Source organism: Corythoichthys intestinalis, chromosome 3 (assembly GCF_030265065.1).
Source record: "Corythoichthys intestinalis isolate RoL2023-P3 chromosome 3, ASM3026506v1, whole genome shotgun sequence".
Lineage (NCBI taxonomy): Eukaryota > Metazoa > Chordata > Actinopteri > Syngnathiformes > Syngnathidae > Corythoichthys > Corythoichthys intestinalis.
Genome location: NC_080397.1, coordinates 9275046 through 9298955, shown reverse-complemented (window position 1 = coordinate 9298955; position 23910 = coordinate 9275046). Strand labels below are relative to the sequence as shown.

At 40.2% G+C, this 23910-nt stretch overlaps 1 protein-coding gene across 1 annotated transcript in view; it reads right to left on the bottom strand.

Moving 5' to 3' along the window:
- The window catches only part of acsl2 (acyl-CoA synthetase long chain family member 2), a 64168-nt gene that overhangs the window by 10338 nt on the left and 29920 nt on the right, over window positions 1-23910 (bottom strand). Inside the window, exons 12-17 of the mRNA XM_057832911.1 lie at window positions 18088-18222; window positions 17881-18015; window positions 6676-6844; window positions 4283-4371; window positions 1255-1371; window positions 1042-1185 (exon numbers count right to left, since the gene is read on the bottom strand). Coding sequence (XP_057688894.1) covers window positions 1042-1185; window positions 1255-1371; window positions 4283-4371; window positions 6676-6844; window positions 17881-18015; window positions 18088-18222 — 789 coding nt within the window. The remainder of the gene's footprint in view (window positions 1-1041; window positions 1186-1254; window positions 1372-4282; window positions 4372-6675; window positions 6845-17880; window positions 18016-18087; window positions 18223-23910) is intronic.

Here is a 23910-nt window from a genome sequence, read left to right as displayed (position 1 = left end):
TTCTTTCATTTGTTTATTCAGGTTGATTATAGAGCTAGGGCAGAAGATGAATCCAACTCCAGTTCAGCCTTGCAGTACTTTGAGCGCCCCAAGTCAGACAGTCACAGTCTAGACACATTTTCTTCATTTTTCTCTCAAAGTAAAAGAAATTGATGCATTTTACAATATAATTCACAATAAAAATTCTCCCAGAGGGGCATGCCCCCAGGCCCCCCTAGAGGGTCTGTGTACAGCGATTCTTGTGGGCTGGGCTGAGTCAAAGTCCAGGGCTGCTTTTTAGTCCCAGTATGTATTAGAGGGTGCTTGAGGAACATGTGACATCGTTTGTGAAAAAATTAAAGCTGAAGCGAAACTGGACCCTGCAACATGACAATGACCCAAAACATACCAGTAAATCCACCAAGGACTGGCTGAAAAAGAAGAAATGAAAAGTCCTGGAATGACCGAGTCACAGCCCAGATCTTAATCCCATTGAGATGCTGTGGTGTGACTTGAAACAGGCTGCATGCAAGAAACCCCTCAAACATCTCACAGCTGAAAGTATATTGGGTTGGGGAATGGGGCAAACTTTCTTCAGACCGATGTCAAATACTGGTACATGGCTACAAAAAGCATCTCACTGAAGTTGTTTCTGCCTAAAGGGGTAACACTAGCTATTAGGTGGTAAGGTGTACTTTTTCCTCAGAATATACAATTTTGTTGTTTACCTGCAATTAAATCACTTTCTTTTCCCAGGGATAAAGAAAAACAAGATCAGACATTTATCCGTGATCATATCTTAATAAAGGAGTGAATATTTAATGGGGTGTCCTAATTTTTTACATAACACAATACATAAGTCAATACAGATTTATTTCGCATTGATCATTCATTCTATCAATTAATTAGGTTCATATTGGTGAGGAATGTAGCCCTGACCCCCGTTCATCCAATCTGTTTGGTCTTATTAATGTCCCGTCCCCAGCTAAAAGTACACATACAGGTTATGCTTTTCTATTGTCACTACCAATGTTGAGACCAAACAAACACCCTTGTACATACCTGTAAACTATCTCCATGCACAAAGACCTGTAGCACAGGAGCGCAGTGCGTGTATACGTTTTCTATCTTTTCTGGAGCAATGTACTCTCCTTGCGACAGTTTGAAGATGTGCTTCTTCCTGTCAATGATGCGTAGTGTCCCGTTCTAACGGTGGAAAACAGACATGAATGACTAAATTTACAAAAGATGAGAGTTCTTGGTCTTGAATCTTACTGGAAGCCATTGGCCCACATCTCCACTGTGCAGCCAGCCGTCACTGTCCAAAGCCTCTGCTGTCCTTTCGGGGTCCTTCAAGTAGCCTCGGAACACGCTGGGACCACGGATACAGATCTGACAGACCCACAAATGCAGTCTATATTAACTCTTTATAGGGTGCTGACTCAAATTATTGGCTGCCAATTGATTTTGACAGAGAGGCTGGCAGCCTCTCGACATCAAAATAGATTGGACGTTTAGTGCTGTCAATGGCACTGTAAGATGAATATTCACAGTCAGTCCTCACAGTTTAAATGAATGGCGTACCGCACGCATGCTATTTTTAGACCATGACGTCGCACCGTACAGCGGAAGTAAAGCTGAAGTGGGACATTATAGACCCGCCCTCGCATAGAAACAACGTAATTTGTGCTACTTTTCGCCGGTAATCTTTCAAAAACGAACATGCTGATCACGCATTGCTTTTTTGGAACTTGTAGAAACGACTCTAGACATTACGACACTATACAAGTATAACAGCATTTATAACATGAAGGATGTTTTCTTCATACGTTTCCGGAAACCAAAAACTCGGGAGGAAAAAATGTGAAGACCGAATCAACTTGCGCGGACTTTAATACCAGCTCGGTGAATCCATTCACATTTCATATTCAGTAAACATTTTGTTGGGTTGGCATGGTCTTTCAGAGGACAAAGAGGTAAGCAATTTTTATATTTTTAACTGATTTTTTTTTGCGTAACGTTGTGCCATACTGCTTCTGTCTGACAATGAATGACCTGAAAAGAATTACAATGGTATCTGACTGCCACTGTTACCGTTTCTGTTATATATGTGTATATATTACAACTTTAGTAAGGGGGAAGTGTAAATAAATTATAGAAATAAGATTTGTTATCAATGAAAAAATTAAAAGTGTTCGTTGGCTGTCACTGAGTAGCATTTGCGATCACTACACAAAGCTAACTAAATTACCCCCAAGAACGGTCAGAGACGTAGGACAACCAAAGGATATACTGTATAAGAAAGACAGGGCTGATGGTGAAGGACAGCTTGTTGAAACAGGAGAATGTCATTGTCAGTCGCGTCGATAAAAAAGCTAAGGCTATGCTTAGGTTGGCTCGTTTTTTTTTCGTCTTTTTCAGCCTTCGACACTCAAGCCATCTCTTTAACTCAACATTTTTATGTTCTTCCACATCTTTGCCAGTGAATTTGGCATAAGGCACATCATTTTCAGAGAGAATTGGTAGGTTTAGCTCTGTAAACATCTCCTTCGTACACGATTTCCATTCATTTCCTATTAGGGACAAACGGTGGCTTGTCCCTACTTAGCAACAGTAGCTAATGTCATGAATATTAATGAGCGGAAGTGACGTGTTGCTTGCAGTACGCCATTGGACATCTACTGTTGTCAATGGCAGGAAATGAGTTTAATAATATGAGAGACCCAAAAAAATACGTTTGAGAACCAGAGTGCATTTGTATTTTTCATTCACTTTAATTTTATTGATTTTTGATTTGTCATAGTTGTCTGACAATGACTTTTTAACCGATAACCAATATCCCAATATTGTTCAACTTTAAAAATCCCATACCGATATATGCGGTCGTGGACTTAATACATTATAGCTAATTCTACTGCGATGCCCCACTGGATGTTTTAATAATGGTAAATGTAACACTTTAGAGCAGGGGTGTCCAAACTTTTTGCAAAGGGGGCCAGATTTGGTGTGGTAAAAATTTTGGGGGCCGAACTTGGCTGACGTCCTTTACGTAGTACGATATATTTAAGCAAATTTTAGCGAGCCATTCTGTGTGTCACATTTGCTTTATTATTATTTTTAATTAATAATTTCAACAATCTCGCAACTAGCCTTTGTGGCGTTCTCCTTCGACTCTCGGGCTCTTGCGAAATACTGCTGCTGTAAAACTAAACTAGCTTCAAGTTGCTTCAATTTCCCGCTACGCATCTTCCCTGTAATCTTGTTGTACATGTCAGCGTGTCTTGTTTGGTACTATCGCCTCACGTTGAACTCTTTAAAAACAGCGACTGTCTCTTTGCAAATGAGGCAGACACAGTTGTTGCGTATTTTATAATAGTCCTTTCACCTATCCTTGAAGGGTCGGCCGTCGCAGTCAACGTTCTTTTTTTTGTTGATTGTCACCATTTTCTAAAATTGGGAGTAAAGGGTCACACGGGGTAATGTTGCTTAGAGTGCTGCTGCCTTTTAGTGGGTAAATGAGGAACAGCATTTAGTGTGTAAGCTACTTCATATGCTGGTAGCAGTACTGCTGACCAATTTATTAAGTCTGCGTGCGGGCCAGACGTTATTGATTTTATGACAGAGGCTGGGGGCCGGATGAAATTCGACCAAGGGCCGCATTTGGCCCCCGGGCCGGACTTTGGACATGTCTGCTTTAGAGGCAACATGCATATTGGCCCAAAACTGATATGAAAACCCATTATCGATGTTATTCAGTAGTTTAAAACGCTTTTATTGGTTTCCCCTCAATCTTATTAAGTTAACACGATGTTCCTTTTCTGACCTCTGTGACCTTTGACCTCATGATTCCAAAATTTAACCACCTCTTTGGCTTCAGATTGACTGCAAGTTTGATAATGATTCCTGTATATATTCTTGAAAGTCCCTTTCTCACCTCTCTGACCTTAGCCTTAGGACCCCAAAATTTAATCACCTCTCCTTTTACACATTACAAACATATCCTGCAAGTTAGATAATTATCCCTTTATTCGTTCTTGAGTTATCTTGAACACAAACATACGTAACCAAATACATATCCTCCACCTTCCGTAGGTTTCACCTGCTCTCAGAGGTAAAAATCTGATAATGAATAATAATCATTAATGTGGATGACAGGTCTTCATGAGGTTGTTTTTGTTAAATGATCATAAATAGTCACTTGCCCGGGTTATTAATAGTCGGAATGTTCTTTTTTTTTTTTTTCACAAAAAAACTTTGTCAGAGTTGTGTAACCTTAAATCTTTAAATCCATTGTGTCTCTTACCTCTCCCTCTCCATTTTCTGCATAGTAGTTCATGTCGGGGATGTCCACTAGCTTGACTGTAGCACAAGGCAAAGGAGCGCCAACGTGTCCTGACAAACACATACTAAATACGTCAGCAGGAAAGTAATATATCAGGGCATGGTATTTTTACGTCATTTGAGCTGAAATGTTGGCACCTATGGAGTCAAGTGAAAAAAATTATAATTTGACCGAAACTCTTTTTCTGTTTTACTTTTTTAAATCAAGACTAAATATTGGGGGGACGATATTGTCGAGGCGGTATTTGAGGTGCTTAATTCAATTATGGTAAATCAGTTTTAATTAATTGGATACTTACATATAATGAGGATTTCAGTGTAAATGTATTAACAATACTTCAATTTATGCAGTGATGAACAAAAAGAAGTGCTGTTGCAGACCAATAGCATCACTCGAATGCTCGCCTTCAGGTTATCATCTGTTTCGTTTGTTCAGTTTCATGAGACCTGCTTCATGACTCTTGCACAGCGCCCTGGACGGTTTTAGAAAATAAATAAATAAATAAAATTAAATTTAAAAAAAGGTCACTTTTTGTGAAACTGAAAATGGGTAGCCCAATAAGTATTTGTTGATGTAACCACAATCTAGCCCAGTCTATCTCATAGGCCAATGACAAAAATAAACTGGGAAATGATAATGGGCAATCTTCATGTACAACACCTAGCAAAAAATAAGGAATCACCAGTCTCGGACGAGCACTCACTCAGACATTCTATCATGTAAAACAAACTCAGTTAAAAGCTTGAAAAAATAATGAATTAGTTCAAAAGTGCAACTCCTTGCATTCAGAAACACTAAAAGATTTTTTTTTTTTTTTTAATTGTGGTCGGTAAGTGTTACTTTTATAGAGCAAGTGCAGGGAAATATATGTGGAATCACTCCATTCTTGTCAAGAGTCAAGAATCTGCACTGGACAAGGTGTAAAGAGTCAAGAATCTGCATTGGACAAGGTGATGATGCTGGAACTTTGGTTTTGTGCTCTTCCAGTGAGATTTACAAATATGACTGCCTGAAAAAACATCAGAATTCCCCCGGTCCTTGATGATATGGGTTTGCACGTCAGGCAAAGGCACTGGGGAGATGGCTGTGGTTAAATCTTCAATAAATGCACAAGTTTACATTGAAATTTTAGACAGCTTTCTTATCCCTTCAGTTGAAAATATGTCATTTTTCAAGATAACAATGCATCATGCCACAGAGCTAAAACTGTTAAAGCATTCCTTGGAGAAAGACTCATCCAGTCAATGTCATGGCCGGCAAATAGCCCTGATCTCAACCCTATTCAAAACCTGTGGTGGAAATTGAAAAAAATTGTCCACAGCAAGGCTCCGACCTGCAAGATGATCTGGCAACTGCAATCAGAGAGAGTTGGCACCAAATTGATGAAGAATACTCATCAAGTCCATGCTCTCAGGGACTGGAAGCTGTCATAAAAGCCTGAGGTGGTGCTACCAAATACTAGAAATGTGTTTTGATTGTTATTTCTTTGTTTCTCATGATTCCCTATTTTTTTTCTTCAGAATATTTCTGTGCACTTGCTCTAAAAAATTAACATTTATTGACCACTACAATGTTTTTTATTATTTCTTTTAGTGTTTCTTAATGCTAAAGAGTTGCACTTTTGAACTAATTCATTATTTGTTCAAGCTTTTTATCTGGTTTTGTGCTACGTGATTAAATGTCTGAGTGAGTGCTCGTCCGAAACTCGTGATTCCATACTTTTTGCTTGGGGTTGTAAATGTATTTACACAATGAACTAACGCTGGAAAGGTTTGTGAAATATAAATAAACAGATGCGGTTTTGCAGACACGCAGACGGGAAGATTAAAAAGAGGGCACATGGCACGCTCTGGCTCTGAAATGACCATACAGCGCCTTCTCTTTTTTTATCCAAATTATTTATTTTATAACAAGTATTCCTTAATTTAACATCCATACATCGTTTTAGTATACATATATAAATATATATTTTAAAAAGTTAGCGAGAGAGAACCCCGGCCCGGCCTGGCCAAACCCGAACGTAATAATTGACATTTTAATTTCGTTTTGTTTTCAGTTTAATTTAGCTATTTCCAGCTTGCTATGTTTATAATGGCGATGTTTGTTTGCCGCTTTTCGTCTTACTGCGAAAAGGGAGGAAGTGACGATCGCCTGCCATGATATTTATGTCATCAGTCATCATGCTGTGACTCGGGAATTTAACGCCTGCTTTCACGCACACAGCTTCCCGGGAAAGTCCCAGACATGATACTAGGACGCGACCCGTGAAATCTCCGAGCAGGTTAAATCCTGCGATATTCCCGGTGTTTCGGAGTATGTGAAAGGGGCTTAAGAGAAATGTTCCCCAACCTTACCTGCGGTCCAATCCCCCGGCATGGAGAAGGTGCATCCGGCCGTGCATTCTGTTTGTCCGTAGCCTTCAAAAATAAGACATCCCATTGTGGCTCTGAGGAAAGAGAGCACCTTGGGGCAGATGGGCGCCGACGCGGTCAGGGCGAAGCGCAGGTTCCCTCCGAAGTTAGCCTGCAACAGAATCAAGCCATGTGCATGACTTTCTTCTAAAATTTTAACCCAGAATGATCAGAACAAAATCCCATTCAACAGCAAGCCAGAGCATATTTTTTCCATCGACCTCCACCGAGCCAAAATGTTGCGTTGCCAGCGTGCGCGTCTCCAATACACTCCCACAGGCGCAATATGCTGCGTTTGCTTTTGGCACCGTTCGCTGGAAGAAAGCAGCTTCTACTACTAACTTCTCAAACAGCATGGTGGACTCGCTGCAAGCTGCTTTATGCTCTGTTTTTGTCAGGAACATGTCGGTCAATTTGTTACACTCAAAATTACCAATAGTAGAACTGCTACAAGTACATGCGATTATTTTGATTGTCAGCCTGATTATTTTTGCGATGAGTGGACTAATCAGCATATGGCGGAAAACACAGACAAGGCTGAAAAAGCAGTTTCTGCTCTTGCACCCCTCTTTAAAATAAACTGCTGTATTTTAAGCCAAAAGAACTGTTGTGTTTGATAGAACAATATGTCTATTTGCTGCCATTGCAGATTCATGGTTCATTAAGTCCACTAACTATTTTTAATATGTCAATTTTAACCTGGAAACCCCCGTTTACAGATGTCGCCCAACTGCTTTTGTTTCAACCTAGCCATGAAAAGGGAAGTAATCGTATTTATTATTCATAATGTCTGTCATTATTAGCTTGGATTAATTAATTAATTAAGTGATGTTTAATATTTAGTTTTTAAAAAAAAACAACAACAACAAAAAAAATCACTCGCATATGTTAAACTTTTAAACAAATTACGTCACAATGAAAAAAATTAGCAGCTGTAAAAAAGTCATGGATCTGTACCTCAAAACTATCGCTTAATTGTACTTTTTTACTGTTACTGTCGCATTTTTCCCAAAATTTTGGATGATGAATAATCAAACAAAGAAAAATTGAAAAAAAAAAATGTTTAAGTAATTTGCTCCCAAAAACGTATAAATATGTTCTATTTTTAATTGTTTCAGTGTCCCAAAGATGTCTTTTACGTTTTTGTTTTTTTTTCACAAGAGACATATCGAGGATGTGATGCAACTTCGCTCCAAAGCACAATGCTGAAAATCCATTTTAAAGCAATAAAACTGGCCACAGGAGGCCAGTAGTGCATTTGGTAAGAACCCATATGGACATGAAAGGAAGTGGTTGAAGAGAAATAGTAAGGAAACGGAAGTTGGAAGAAGTAAGAAGAGAAAAATGTGGAGAACGATGTCAAACACAAGGCACATGCCCCACACAAGTTCCTTAGGTGAATTCTGTTATGAGGTAGTGGTCACTACACAGGTCCCCTCCAGAATTCACCCACACAGTACGCCAGGCGTAATCCAATTTAACGGAACGGAATGGTCGGGTTGCACGGCCAGGGCGACAGCCGCCGCCACAACAGCGTCCTCTCTCAGTTCAATACTTTAGTTATGTGTAAATAAATTGTTACTTTGCTATCAAAACCTCTATTTGTCTTATGTTATTTTGTAGAAGGAAACATTATGCAGATATTTGAGATGTCACAAAAGCAAAAAATAGCTGTGCTAAAGTCAAAGTTATGTTTGAAATGTAGGCTTTTACAAAAAGCTCAATTTTCTGTGTTTTTCATCAGAAATTGTAAAATTACTCAAACTAAGCTATTTTCTAATGCTGATTTCTAAAGAATGGAAAAACATGAACTTTTTTTTCCTGCTGAAAGAAGAGTGTCTAATCTTTCTTTTGGTGGGTTCCATGCAGGGCCGGCCCAGGCCATTTGGGGGCCCTAAGCAAACTAACACCAAGGGGCCCATATTTTTGTAAAAATGTATTAAAATTGTAACCTTATGTGCATCTTTCTTGATTCTTGATCTCTTAACTATGTACACGACATTGCCCAGCATTACCTTGATTTGTACATTTGGGGAAATCATCATCTTGTGAGGAGGACGGCACTCCACCTCCAATTCCATACTGAGATACTTCTCAATAGCTCCTTTGAATCATATACAACATATGATTACGTGGAACAAAATTCAGCCCAGGAAAATATTCGTCAACAAAAACGTGTACTGTGGGGAATACTCAACTAATTAAGTAGCTTCACCGTAGACTGATACATGGCATACTACTTGATTATAATGTGCGATATAAATGCAATGAGACAGATCATTTTCTCCAGGGTATTTTGCCGACTATTTTTTTTACCTTTCCACACTTCGTTTAAGGTGCGTTTAAGCCCCCCCCCGCTTCTGCAAGGTGCGCCTGCATTTGCGCAAACTACGCATGCGTAGAAAGGAGAAGCCTAATGCGTTACGTCGTCGCCCGCGCGGTTTACTTCTGAACCGGAAACTCATCACTTGCCCGCGGCAAATTTTGAAACCACTACACATTACTGTCATTATTTTGTGATCACTGGTTTTTTTTCGTGATCGCAGTTGAACGCATCACGCAGGAGCGAGAGTGAAGGGAGAGCACTTTTACAAGCAGGCGCCGAGTTGTGATAGAAATAAATCTTTATAAAACAACGTAAGCCTGACATCATTACTTGGGATGTTACAATCGATGCTCAGTTGCGCTCTCACCACTTGGAAAATAACAAATAGAAGCATACGGTGTGGCGCTGCGTGTATTTCCTGTCAACTTGTGCATAAAAGTAGCGATCCTGGAAGTGGCGACAGTTTTGACAGGCAGAAATGACGGGGGAAAAAAACTGATCGCGCGCTTCTTTGACTGGGGGTACCACGCAGGTCACTTTTTCTGGGTTTAATAGGGAATGGGACGTACTACGTCATTGTTTGGATACGCCTCCATGCTGATAATATACTTTACTTCCGGTCCGGCAGACTCAACGCGGATTGTAACGTGTGGTAGTGCTAAACGAATTCCTTCGGTGTATTCGAAAGAAAATATGGGTGTGTATTGTTGTGTTACCGGGTGCAACAGCGTCTCACACCCACGACAAAAAAGGGCAAGGAAAACTGGACTGACTTTTCACGTTTTCCTGCATGGAGGACCAATGAATGGGACCAAATATCAGAGATCACGAAGGCACGACGGATGGCTTGGGTCGCGGCGGTTTGTCGGAAAAGCATTTCGTTTGATCATATTTCTGCTGGAATGACAGTGTGTTCCCGTCATTTCTACTCTGGTAAATTGAACGATTTATCCGCTGTTTTGGTTTCAATACACGTTTTTTTTTTTGTTTACCGCTGTGTCAATCTGCCTCGGTAGCAATGCTCACCTACATTTGTTGTGTTCCTTGCATATGAAATACAACACATCCCGATTGGTCACCATCTCTCTTCTTGGGTTGTTCTGAGGTCAAGCGCACCACATCGGAGCCTTATGAGAGGTTGGAAAGGCGAAGAGTGCACGCTGAAACTTTGTTTGCTGTGCTCTTACAAACATGAGCCCAAGTGTTGTTGTGAAAAGTCAATAAAATGTGAATACCAAAACATGACTTTAACAAGTTCTAGACAAACTAATAACTTGTTGTTTACTTCAGCTCTTCATAATAAACAGGTGTAATGATTACAAAGTCAGGTGATTTAATATTATGTTATTCTATTTGGAATATGCATTGACAATGTTTGGACAGTGTTGTACACAATAACTGGGACTGGTAAATTGCAATAGATTTATTTCAAGTAATGCAACTTCTCCAATACAATATTTGAACTGATAGTTTAAAATCTTTAAATTAGTGCAAACAAGACCCACCCTCTGACGGGGGCAGCAAATATTATATAATATTATAATACTTTATAAATAATAAACTGTATAAATACAATGCAATAAAAGTGTCTTTGTCAAAGCAGTTTAAAAAAAAAAAAAACAATTCACTGGCCTTGGGTAAATTGCCAGACAGAATCACTATGTACTTTAAAGTTCTTGCATTTCCATTTTAAGTATTGCAAGTTCCCCAAGACAATATTTGAACTGACAGTTTAAAATTCTTACATTAGTGCAAAATGGCCCACACTCTGACAGGGGGCAGCAAATATCATAATATACAATATAATAAATTATAAAAAGCAATATACTATATAAATACAAGATTACGATAAAACGTGTCTTTTTCAAAGCGGTTTAAAAAAAGAAAACATTCGGTGGCCTTAGGTCAATAAAGGTGAATAAATATGTACATTACAGTTCTTGCATTTCTATTTTAGATATTTCAACAACACAATATTTGAATTGACAATTTTAAGTCAGTGATGACCCATGGCCTTAAAGGAGTCTCGTCGAGGCGCTGAGAGTGCAAAACCTGTTAGGGCAGAGAGAAAAAAATAACACAATCCAGTCTTTAGCTCATTGTTTTGAAATCAATGTGAAAGTAAATAAAAGCACTCGAGTAAACATGCATTTAGTCATTTAGCTGTCGTTTAAACATGGATACAGTCAAGTGAGCTATAAGATGATAAATGCTGGATCAACAGTTGTTAATCCATTGCTTTTTACATTATCAACTAGAGTGTAGGTTTGGTTTTAACATTGGTAGGGATGATATAACAGCATAACATGCATGTACACTTTTTGCTGGGGATAAGACATTAATAAAACCATTAATAAGACTGAACAGATTATTGAAGGGGGGTCAGGGCTACATTTCTCATTAATATGAGCCTCATTAATAAGCTAATTTTAATTCCACTATTTAAACACAAATTACAGTAACATGCACAATAAATACAGACTTGTTACTATTACAGCGTGTTGTGCTTTAGGTTTTACTTTCGTGCACCAGGGAACAATGAGTTAAACGATGGCGATATGTTAACAACATTTCGTGCACTGTGGTACAGAAATGTAAACAAGGCAAGACAGACACTGTGAGAACCGCACAGCACGTAGCCTACCTGTGAGCAGACAAGCGTGTTGTCGTCTGTTGCTTTGAAAATCTGTAGGTCCTAAACCCATCCATTAGTGAACTGGACATGAGCCTGAAGGGATTTGCAATTTTTCAACTGAACCAATGTGTAGGCACTCATACCGCAGACAAGGTATGCGATGATGTCGTTTGCTGTCAACGAGGGCAAGTCGTCCAAATTGTTGGTCCATGCCTTCTTTGGCAGCATGTATGGGTCTACGTCGTTAATAAAAGTTATTTTTTTTAAAGTACCGGTTTTGAGCCTTTACTGACAGCGTTTCCCTGTAAATGCCACGACGACTTTGCTTTTTTAACATGATTCCTGCATAAAAACTATCCCAAGGCAAAGTAAACAGTAAGTCTGGTTACAATCCGCGTTGAGTCTGCCGGACCGGAAGTGAAGTATATTATCAGCATGGAGGCGTATCCAAACAATGACGTAGTACGTCCCATTCCCTATTTTCCTCTACGCAGTTTTATATACAGTACTCCTTTTTGGTCGGCATTGAGTTGGGAGGGGCCAGCCCCGCAGCTGGCTGACCGGAGACAACTCGGGAGACGAGCTCTGTAAAAAACGCTCATCTCCACTTCATCCGCGATGGGAGGACCCCAAATGGGCACTGAATTGAAGCATATTATTGAGACGTCACGTAGTTTGAAGGTTCAAGAAAAATGTGTGGAAAAGAAAAGAGCAGGAATGCCACGTCGTGATCGTCCGCCTCCATTGTTTACGATGCTGTCATGCCGCAGCAGGGGTCGCGTTAACCGAATATTTTCCGTCGTTGACCGATTTTTTAGAACGGTGACGGAAAAAACTGAAGTCCATCTGTCATTTTGACAGGTTGCAATTCACACCCCAGACCACAGGGTGGCGAGTGAGCATATTAATTAGCTATTGTCTCTCTTGATGCATGACGTCGTTGGCCTTACTCTGAAAAATCTCAATGCAACTGAGTGTCCGAAGTTTCTTCAAAAAGCCCCAAAACGACGAAGGTGTTGATGAAAGAGGTGAAAAAAGAGGGACTGCACAAGCGGGCACGCAATTCAAGTCCATGCGCACCAGGAGGAAAGTGTGAGACTGCGTTCAGGCCACAGCAGGTGAAGTGTTAATTTCATTGTTCCATATGTAGCCTAGCTACTGGGTCCACAGTCAGCTGTTTTTGTCAGTGCGGAGAAAAAGTTACATATTCATCTGCTTGATGTGTGATGGCATGGTGTGGATTCTCTGTTAAGTTTGTTCGGACAGAATATTAATTTAAAATGAATGAAAACGAAATACTATTGAATATGTTGAAGCGGTATGCAATGTTAAGAGTCTTGTTAGCTCGAATTGCTGTGTCCAGCCGCTGTAGCTCTGCTGCTCTCTGTGAACTCTCTATTCAAGCCGGAACGCGTGCGGCTCTTAAGTGTCTCTGTCACGTGACCGTGTCGTAGCCGGTAACGCGCTCGGCCAAATGGACACACAAGTACGGAAGGTGAATTATGCCAAACAAAGGGTCACCACAATGTCATTATCATCATTTTAAAAATTTAAGTGACGGGTAAAAATAGATTATGACCGGATTTTTATGACCCTGTCAGTCAAAATGACAGACAACGAAAAAGTCTACCGCAACCTCTGTGCCGCAGTAAAAACAGCGACAGCATGACGTCCCTTGCTGAGTATCCGAATGTTGTACGGTGACAGCAGTCCATATTAGGTGGCGCGTAGGCGGCGGGAGCACTGCGGCTAATGGCAATTACCAGTACGACATATTTATAAGCTCAGCTGACAACAACATTTAAGTCTGAGTGTCTTGCACAACAGCAACTTCAACAACATGCTATATTACCTTGATACTGTTGTTTCTTTTCTTCTCTGATTTTCTTCTTTCGTTTCTCTGCTCCAAAGGAAAAATTCTCTTCGACATATTCGTGCATCTATTTTCCAATCAAGTTTGAGCACCAATCATCGCAAAGCAAGTTCAACGTCACTCCCCAGGTTGCCAGATTGTAATGACAAGAAAATGGATTTTTGCATAGATAAACGGCAATGCACGCCACACTATTCACGATGCTCTATTAACAACGTATAAAATGCACTTGCCAGATTGGGGGCCCCCTAGTGGTGGCCCTAAGCAGCTGCATATTCTGCGTATAGGCTGGGCCGGCCTTGGTTCCATGTTTATAAAGCAATCGAACAGAATTTTCTGTGGGCCGTCCAAAATCAGTCAAAATCCAGTAAATTGGCCGGGAGCGAAGGGGGTTGCTCCGGTGAAAATGGTTGGGAGTGATGAGTTAAAAGGGTAAAAAATGAAAATAAAAATCTCGACCACTACTTGATGTCTACGATTTCTGCATCACGACCCATGTTATATTACCATGTTTCGCCCATAAAATCCCCCATAAATCCAGCTGTGGCCATTCACAGGTGTGTCTTGACACTTGGTGATACGTGCTACATGGAGTTTTTGGATCGAAAACAGGTAAGTACGCGATGATATCTCGTTAAAATTATGGCGTCATTAATTATGCTCTCGCGTGCTCTCACCTCTAGTTAGGGTTTTGCTGTTTGAGAAAAATATATTTTTTAAAAATGACCTGTTCAAAAATTTTCTTCCCGAGAAAATTGAGATTTTAAGCTCATCAAAAAGCATTAAAAGTCATTAAATGGATTTTGTCAAAATTCGGGCCTTAAAAAGCATTCAACTAAATATTTCAGGCATTAAAAATTATGTTAACTTGACTGTTAAAAACATTTTTACATATATATATATATTTTTTTAGTTTTCTGAGATGATCGGATAGCCGTGATAAGAGAACATAAGATAACATCATTACTGGATATGTAAGAACATTACGGATACGATCGGCTACCCGATAATGTTGGCTGATAAACGCATTTTCAATGATATCTAATAATATCGACATTAGTTTTTCATTATCGGTTTTGGACCAATATGCACGTTGCCTTCAAAATGAATGTAAAAGCCTTCTTCTCCCTTTGTACAAGGGATGGTCACAGCTTAGCACAGTAGTTATGCTTATTGACCGTTAGGTGTCTCCAAACTAAGATGCTTGGGATTTGTTATGTGAGCAGGCCATTTGCATACATGGACAAAAATTAAATGAACAATAAATGATTGAAAAATAATAAATTATAAATTACATATCTCTTTCACTGTACTGAAGCTGTGTGCCATTTTATATTTTGTGCCTGAAGCACTGCGTGAGCCATATTTGATATGCATACAGTTTATTTGATTGGCACTTTGCACTTGCACCTTACTTGATCAAAAAACTGATGTTTGCACTATTTTGATTCCAACAAAAAATAGAGTTGTGCAAAATAGGCACTTTTTCCAGAACTGTAGTTTGAGTTCTTCTCTTATTTTTCACTGAATGCTTTAGGAAAACCTTGAAGTTGTTATATTTATCATTATTAAAGTATCCAGTGGGGCACCACAATACAATTATCCATAGTATGTTTATTCCTCGTCCGCAATTATTGCTATCGGTTTGATATCGGTATCGGATTTTTTGAGTTGGAAAATAATGGGATATCAGTTATGGGTTAAAAAGTCATTATCGGAATATTCTACTTACAATTTATGATACCTGAAGAAACTCTGATATAACATATAAGAAATTTATGATTAACAATGTCTATAAACAATAAATCAATCAATATAGGTGTCATTTGTCCCTTTATAGACCCTACCCACGTGACGTCACAACTCCGCTCTCCTGAATGGTACCGCCCACTTGTCCGTCAAAACATAGTGTTAACCTGTTACGGCTACGTACATTTCTCCTATTTACGGCGTGTTTTTCTGCTCCTTAACATTAATAATCAAAATGGTGAAGGCGTGTGTGGCTGTTGGTTGCACTAACAGAGAAGATGGAAGGAGAGACTTGAAGTTTTACCGTATTCCGAGGGATCCAAAGAGGAGAGCGAAATGGACGGCTGCAATTCGACGTGAAAACTGGGCACCAAAAAAATCACCACAGACTATGTAGTAGTCATTTTATATCCGGTAAGATGCATTTAAGATATACTTAGAGGGTTTTGGGCTGACAAATAACCACAATTAAGATCATTGCGAGGCTAATCGCCGACAACATACGATGTAGTACGACATAGTTTCAAATTCAAGATGTTTGTGACTTCCCTTTCTTCCACCATCGTTATTTTTTGAATAATATTTAGCTGGTACCAAGTGAAAGAAACTGGCCTCGTCTACGGAGCTGACAAATAACCACAATTAAGATCATTGCGAGGCTAATCGCCGACAACATACGACGTAGTACGACATAGTTTCAAATTCAAGATGTTTGTGACTTCCCTTTCTTCCACCATCGTTATTTTTTGAATAATATTTAGCTGGTACCAAGTGAAAGAAACTGGCCTCGTCTACGGGGCTGACAAATAACCACAATTAAGATCATTGCTAGGCTAATCGCCGACAACATACACGTATGTATGTAGTGAGAGTGCTATCGCTAAACCATATAAACATTAAAAGCCTTAACTCCATTGACAAACGACATGAAATACATTAGACTTGACAGTGGATGTTAGCAATAACAAAAGATTTTGAATTGAAAATTTCGTAACTCACCTTTCCAAGCACAAGATAGATTCCTGCCGAACGAGGACCTGTTTCACCCAACCAGGAACGAAGTATTTATAAGCCTCCAAGCTCTTGAAGTTTTTCAAATTTTCGTGGGAATAGGCTGATTTTGTGTGGACAAGATAATTGTAAATATCAGCGTAGCAGATGTCAGGCAGACAGGGCGAAGACAGTGGGTCGAAAAACATCGATTTGGGCATCAAATATGGATCTGGCGACTGTATAAAACGAAGCTTTTCCACATAACGCCTTTTATGCAACACATCCAATGAGTTTACGGCATCAGAAAGCTCCGGGTCTTCCATGAAATGCATTTTAAATTCCTCGATCAATTGAAAACAATGCTAATACAGAGACAAAATGACGGACAAGTGGGCGGAACCACACAGCGAGCACGTGGTTTTGTGACGTCGGTGGGTAGGGTATATAGGGCAAGTGACTACTTTTGGTAAGTAAAAAAAAAAAAACAAATCCACAAAAAGCCCGGCCTACATGACCTTAAATGTGATGTCAACACACACACACGCCAGGTCTCAATTATGATTATTTATGTCTTAGGAAATAATTACAATTATGCATTGATAAAATGTAAATTTAAAAAAAATTAACTAAATTGAACTGAATAAAACCCTAAATATACTCTGGTCATTGCACCAAATAACACTTTAAAGTTGTTGTTTTTTTCCCTTCCATTTTTTTATGTCATAGTATTTAACCCCCTGCTTGCCATTGACATGCTGTGAATGTTTCAGTGGCATTGACTGCGCTAGACATGCAATCAATTTTGACTGGGAGGGCTGGAATCGATCACTTGCAGTCAACATGGATTTGACGTCTGGGACCCTTAAGGCCCTCTCACACTCGCGTCAGCCCAGTGTGAAGAGCAGTCCATGGCAAGCGCAAAACGTAGGAGCCACGCCGCCAGACGGAGACGATGACAGAAAGTGAAAAGCAGCAAGCATATTTACTATAGTCCCAAGCACCAATAGGTTAATTTTTCATTGTTGCACAAGGAAACAGCGACTTTTCCTATTTCAAGGAGTAGGAGGGCAGTATTATAGCCGTGTAAAGAGTATTACTAGTTTTGATTTGAAGGTGAGTATGTCTATTTTTGTTGTTGTTCCTGAACTACATTTCCACACAAATGCACATCAAGGTACCATTTAGCTTAGCAAGGATAGGTATGAGAATCATTTTTCAAGTGACCCAAAGCTTGCCAAATTTTAAAAAAGCGTATTTATCAAGGTTTCGTCGGCCGTGATTTGCGTATATCCATCTGCCGAAAGAGCCTGATAGCACAGATATAAGTATGCCTAATTCACTCAAGACTTTCCGCTCCGTTCAAAATGACCGCCGCGGCTCACTTCCACCAAGAAGTCCCCTCCCACATACGCAATGAATGGATTGCCGCTGAACCCTTGACACTCGGCTGCCGTTAGTTTGAAATGGACTTTAATGGAAGCCAATGAGTTGTCTAAGTGCTTTATAAAAGGTTAAATTGATCATGGCATACAATCGGTGTAAAAGAGGTCGATTGGTGTGAATTCCACTGACCTGAATCCTATTGAACACCAGTTTATCCCAAAGACTGTTGTTGCGTACGATGCCGCTGCTGAGCTCTGCTTGCTTCCTCCTCACGGCGTAGTGAAGCAAAGCTCGCCTCAGTGGAGACTTGACTGAGCCCAGGATCTGAATAAGAAGAGATCTTTAAAGAAAACAGTACTAATTGAGGATCCTTGGGGCGGCATCTGCGAAGTGCACCTTGTCGTAAATGCGGTTCAGCACACGGGGCACGACAGGGAAGAAGGTGGGCTTCAGGGTTTTGATGTCATCCATCAGGAGGGAAATGTCTCCTTGGTAGAAACCTACTCGAGCTCCGTGGCATAACATCGACACCTGATGTTGGAATATTTTGAATCTAAATGAATTATTAATTCATTTTGTTTAATCAATATGAAATACTTTCCATTTATTTTCATTGAAGTTAACTTTTTTAAGTCCCTGACAGCCCTCAAAGCTCAATTTTCCCCAAACAGTCATCTTCTCGTCTTTTTTTTTTTTTTTTTTTTAACAACAAACGAGTTGAGAGCAGCAATCCAATGGTATTTGTTGGTACATCCCCTCTTGCCATCCCTGATGGCCAGTTGATGGGTGCACGGGTGGCCCGGGGTACCACCCTGGATCCCGGGGGTGGAACGATGGCACCTTTGCTGGGCTGCAGGAGGAGGGATGGGCTGCGCTGAACCCTCCCTCCACCGCCCGCCCTCCCTCCCTCCCTCCCTCCCTCCCTCCATCCATCCCCGGGCTGGCTGGGTGGGGGCTGTGGCGTCTCCGCTTGTCTGCGTGGCTGTCACGCGCTTGGTGGGGCTCACATGCGGCTGGATGTGATGGGACGCGCTCGGTGGGGGGTCCACCAAAACAACCAACAAAATCAAAAGTGATTTAAAAAAAAAAGAACATTCACAGTGGCGATGGGGCGGCGTAGGGTCGGTCACCAACGGGCTTACACTCACAAGGGATTCACACGATTACTGGGTTCTAGATCACAGAGCTTATTCGTGTACACTCTACCCCTTTCAATCACTTAGGCCATAGACTCCCCCAATCCCATCCCCCTCTTTCCCTGGTCAACAGGCCCCCCACATGGTGTCAACCGGAAATACATCTAGCTGACGATAGCACCAACATATTAGTAGTTAGTGTAGACGTTCAATGTATTTCTTGTTGTTGTGTTTCTTTTCTTTCTTCTCTTGTGTTTCTTTTCTTCTGTTACCCCATAACCCTTTCCTGTTCGCTGCTTTGACATAATAAACGAGGTATGTTGAATGATCACAATGGGAGTATGTCATACTCTCAATGTGAAACATTAAACTGTTCAGACCAACCGGGCACTTAAGACTTCCATTCTCTGTGTCAAACAGCTGAACAGGACAGGTTTAAAAAAAAAAAAAAAAAAAAGAGATGTAACAATACAGTCACATGACCACACAGAAGCTTGCAGTCGGACGTCTTATGATCACGCTGGCCTGTTCAATCACGTGGCGTCATCTCACATAGAGCGCTTCCGTCAACGCTACTTGCAAACGCTGGTTTCAACCTCTCTCACTATTTTTATTTGGCACCGACTGACCAATGACAATTGGAGATATGCCCCTCGTTCGTTCGCTCCAACGTGAACGCATGCAACTTGATTACTGCTGCTGATTGATTGTCAGTATCTCAGTACCCACCTAACGTTATACTACAAGACGACATGTTTCTGAAACTTCCAGCACCCAGGCAAGCACTGGCGGGAAAAAATGATCACTCAAGATAAAGTCACTGGAGGAGTTGTGGGAAAGTGAAATCCAATATGAAAAGAAAAGGGAGCGAAAGTTTCAGCCCCAGTGGCGAGACCGATGGAATTGGCTCGGCTACGATGAGGCAAAAAAACAAATGTTTCCTGTGAGGTGTGCAGATCAATGCCCACATATGCAGACAACTAAGAGAAAAGTTAACGAGTATGAAACCTATGGTATGAACGCAACGTGATAATTCATCTGCGTGACTACGGAGAAAATAATTCTATCATAATGACGGTCTAGCTTGAAAATCGTTAGCCATAATTGCCTTGGTCATCTCTTTGACTTCTAAATTGTACCCATGACAATCGGGAGACTTCTAGAAGGCAGTAAGGGGAAGACAGGAAAGCTTCGCCCAGGCACGGGGCTCTCCCGCAGGCCTGCCTCCCCCTGGAGCTCCCAAGAAAAAAAAATGTCTTTTTGTGTGTGCGTTTGTTTCCCGAAAATGTTAAATTATGTGTAAGTGGTCAGTGGAGTCGATTTGGGTTTTTTCATGTGTGAGTGATTATGGAATGATTATTTAATTGGAATATGATTATTTGCACTAGATAGATGTTTTTGCACCGTTTTGCTGCACTTTTCATTAAACCTACCTCAAAAAAATAATTAATGGTATTCAAGCAAATTGTTCTTTTCCGTGATTATCGGGATCAATAACTGATGCATCGACCTAGGCCAGTGGTTTTGATAGTGGGGCCCAGTGGGGTGCTGTAACATCCTCTGTTATTGGGCAGGGAAAAACGTGTTTTAGTTGATTCTTTTTTTTGTTGTTAGTGGGGTGCTGTAACATCCTGTTATTGGGCAGGGAAAAACGTGTTTTGGTTTATTCTTTTTTGTTGTTGTTAAAATCAATTTTAAAAAAAATAATAAAACACATTGGAACAATAGTGAATTTACCTTTGGGGATTAAAAATATATGTTGTAAAAGTTTTTTTGTGTTAATAACATGGCCACCACCTGACACCTTCCTTGCTATCGGGTCACGATGATTAAGGCGCTACTGGAATGGAAAAGTTAACTGTTGACAGAGGAGGCGCTAACATGGCGCAAAAAGAAATTAGTGATTTTTTTCCCTTAAATCAGGGGTCCCCAAACTACGGCCCGCGGGCCGGATACGGCCCGCAGCCACATTTGGTCCGGCCCCCTGAACAAAAAAAAAAAAAAATTGTAAAAAAAAAAAAAAAAAAAAAAAAAAAAAAAAAAAAATCCCCCCCCCCCCCCCCCCCAATAGAGTTATTTATGTCCTGGCTTTTTTCTGTGAAGAACTGAGCAATGGTTATTTGGTTATTATCTATTTAATTAATACAGTATTATTATATTATATTATATTACATGATATTATATTATATTATATTATATTCAGGGGTGCACATAAGTGGTCCGCACATGCGTACTGGACGTAGACAAACGCGCTGGCCCTCAACGGCTTTCATACGCTTTTGCGTACCGATGGCTGACCACTCTATTTGCGGCGGACACGAGAAAATAACTTCTCAAAATGTCGATGAGGCAGGCCACACTGAGTAATTACTTCCGTGTTCCCCCACCCCCGTCAAAAGAGAGACAGACGACAGAGACGTCACCGGAGCTACCGAAAAAAAGGACTTTTGCTGAAAAGTGGCTACAGGAGGTACCATGGCTAGAAGCGAATGATGCTCGCACGGAAATGCGGTACAAAATGTGCCGTGAGAATCCCAATGTCGCCGATTAGAGCAACGCATTTTATGTAGGGTCAAAGAATTTCAGCCATCCAAACTTTGAAAAGCACGAAAAAAACAGAGAGCATGTGGCAATTAAGCAAACTATCGATGTCAAACAGGACCCCACTCGCCCTATGGACATGTGGCGGAATAGGGCGGAATAAAGGTAATGAACAGCGACATGCACTGACAAACGTGTTTATGTGGGAGCCGCATAATGCCCTTTATTTTGAATTGGTGCGTTTATGTTTATTTCTTTACATTTCACTTCAAAGTAATGGCAATTTTGTTGTGCCAGTTGATGTTAATCAAGCATTAACTGTTAATATAATTAATCAAAGTTAATTGGCTCTAAGTAAAGCTTGTCATAAATTTATCGCATCAGGTGGGTCGGCTCTCAAGCTCAATGAGGACCAAGTCACATCTCCAGGTCCTCCTCTGAGAACCTGGGCAAAAAAATTATGTGCACCCCTGATTATATTATATTATATTATATTATATTAAGGGCTGTCAAAGTTATCGCGTTAACGGGCGGTAATTAATTTTTTTCATTAATCACGTTAAAATATTTGACGCAATTAACGCATATGCCCCGCTCAAACAGATTAAAATGACAGCAGTGTCATGTCCACTTGTTACTTGTGTTTTTTGTCTCCCTCTGCTGGCGCTTGGGTGCGACTGATTTTATGCACCATGAGCATTGTGTAATTCTTGACATCAACAATGGTGAGCTACTAGTTAATTTTTTTGATTGAAAATTTTACCAATTTTATTAAAACGAAAACATTAAGAGGGGTTTTAACATAAAATTTCTATAATTTGTACTAAAATCTATCTTTTAAGAACTACAAGTCTTTCTATCCAGGGATTGCTTTGACAGAATATTAATGTTAATGCCATCTTGTTGATTTATTGTAATAATAAACAAATACAGTACTTATGTACAGTATGTTGAATGTATATATCCGTCTTGTGTCTTATCTTTCCATTCCAACAATAATTTACAGAAAAATAAGGCATATTTTAGAGATGTTTGAATTGCGATTAATTACGATTAATTTTTAAGCTGTGATTAACTCGCTTAAAAATTTTAATCGTTTGACAGCCCTAATTATATTATATTATACTATATTATATTATATCATTTTTATTTTATTTACTTTGGTTCCGTGACGAATCCAGAAAGGGTTATTTGATTGTGGCTTTCTGAAAAACAATACATTTTTACATTTAGGCACTCCTGCAATCGTCACACTTTTTCTGTTACAAACAGACCCCGGCCCCTCATCAGAGAAGAGAAGGGTTATGTGGCCCTCACAGGAAAAAGTTTGGGGACCCCTGCCTTAAATCTACCCTTGGTGTCTTCAAATAGCTTAGACATGCATGCGTTGTAGCCATATTATTATTTGTTGTTGCTGTTGAGCTGCCTCCATGTGGAGCGATGTTGGATATTAGTGTGCAATTTATTTTAATGTTGTGAAAAGGGGGTGTTAAACCGAAGCTTATTGGACCTTTTAGTTTTCAAATGTATTCGTGTGTGCTAGCTGCGAGGATTTGCATTGTAATACACAGGCCCTTTTATTTCCAAAACAAAACTCCAAACACACAAATGTAAGTGAAATAGAACGCTGTCCTGTCCCTGTAGTAGGGTAATACTGGTACGTAGACTATCCAGCATGCGTGTTAACTGCCATTGTGCATGGCCTATACACTGCTGGCCAAAAGTATTGGCATCCTTGCAATTCTGTCAGATAATGTTCAATTTCTCCCAGAAAATGATTGCAATTACAAATGCTTTGGATTTTGCTTGCAATGAAAAAACACAAAAGAAAATGTTTAAAAAATTTTTTTTTTTTTTAATCATTATCATGTTACACAAAACTCCAAAAATGGGCCGGACAAAAGTACTGGCACCCTCAGCTTAATACTTGGTAGCACAACGTTTAGACAAAATAACTGCGAACAACCGCTTCTGGTATCCGTCAATGAGTTTCATACAACGCTCTGCTGAAATTTTAGACCATTCTTCTTTGGCCAACTGCTGCAAGTCTCTGAGATTTGAAGGGTGCCTTCTCCAAACTGCCATTTTCAGATCTCTCCACAGCTGTTCTATGGGATTCAGGTCTGGACTCATTGCTGGCCACTTTAAAAGTCTCCAGTGCTTTCTCTTAAACCATTTTCTAGTGCTTTTTGAAGAGTGTTTTGGGTCATTGTCCTGCTGGAAGACCTATGACCTCTGAGGGAGACACGGCTTTCTCACGCCGGGCCCTACATTATGCTGCAAAATTTGTTGGGAGTCTTAAGACTTCATAATGTCATGCACACGGTCAAGCAGTCCAGTGCCAGAGGCAGCAAAGCAACCACAAAACATCAGGGAACCTCCGCCATGTTTGACTGTGGGGACTGTGTTCTTTTCTTTGAAAGCCTTGTTTTTTTCCTGTAAACTCTATGTTGATGCCTTTTCCCAAAAAGCTCTACTTTTGTCTCATCTGACCAGAGAACATTCTTCCAAAACCTACCTATCCTACCATACAGTCCCTGTT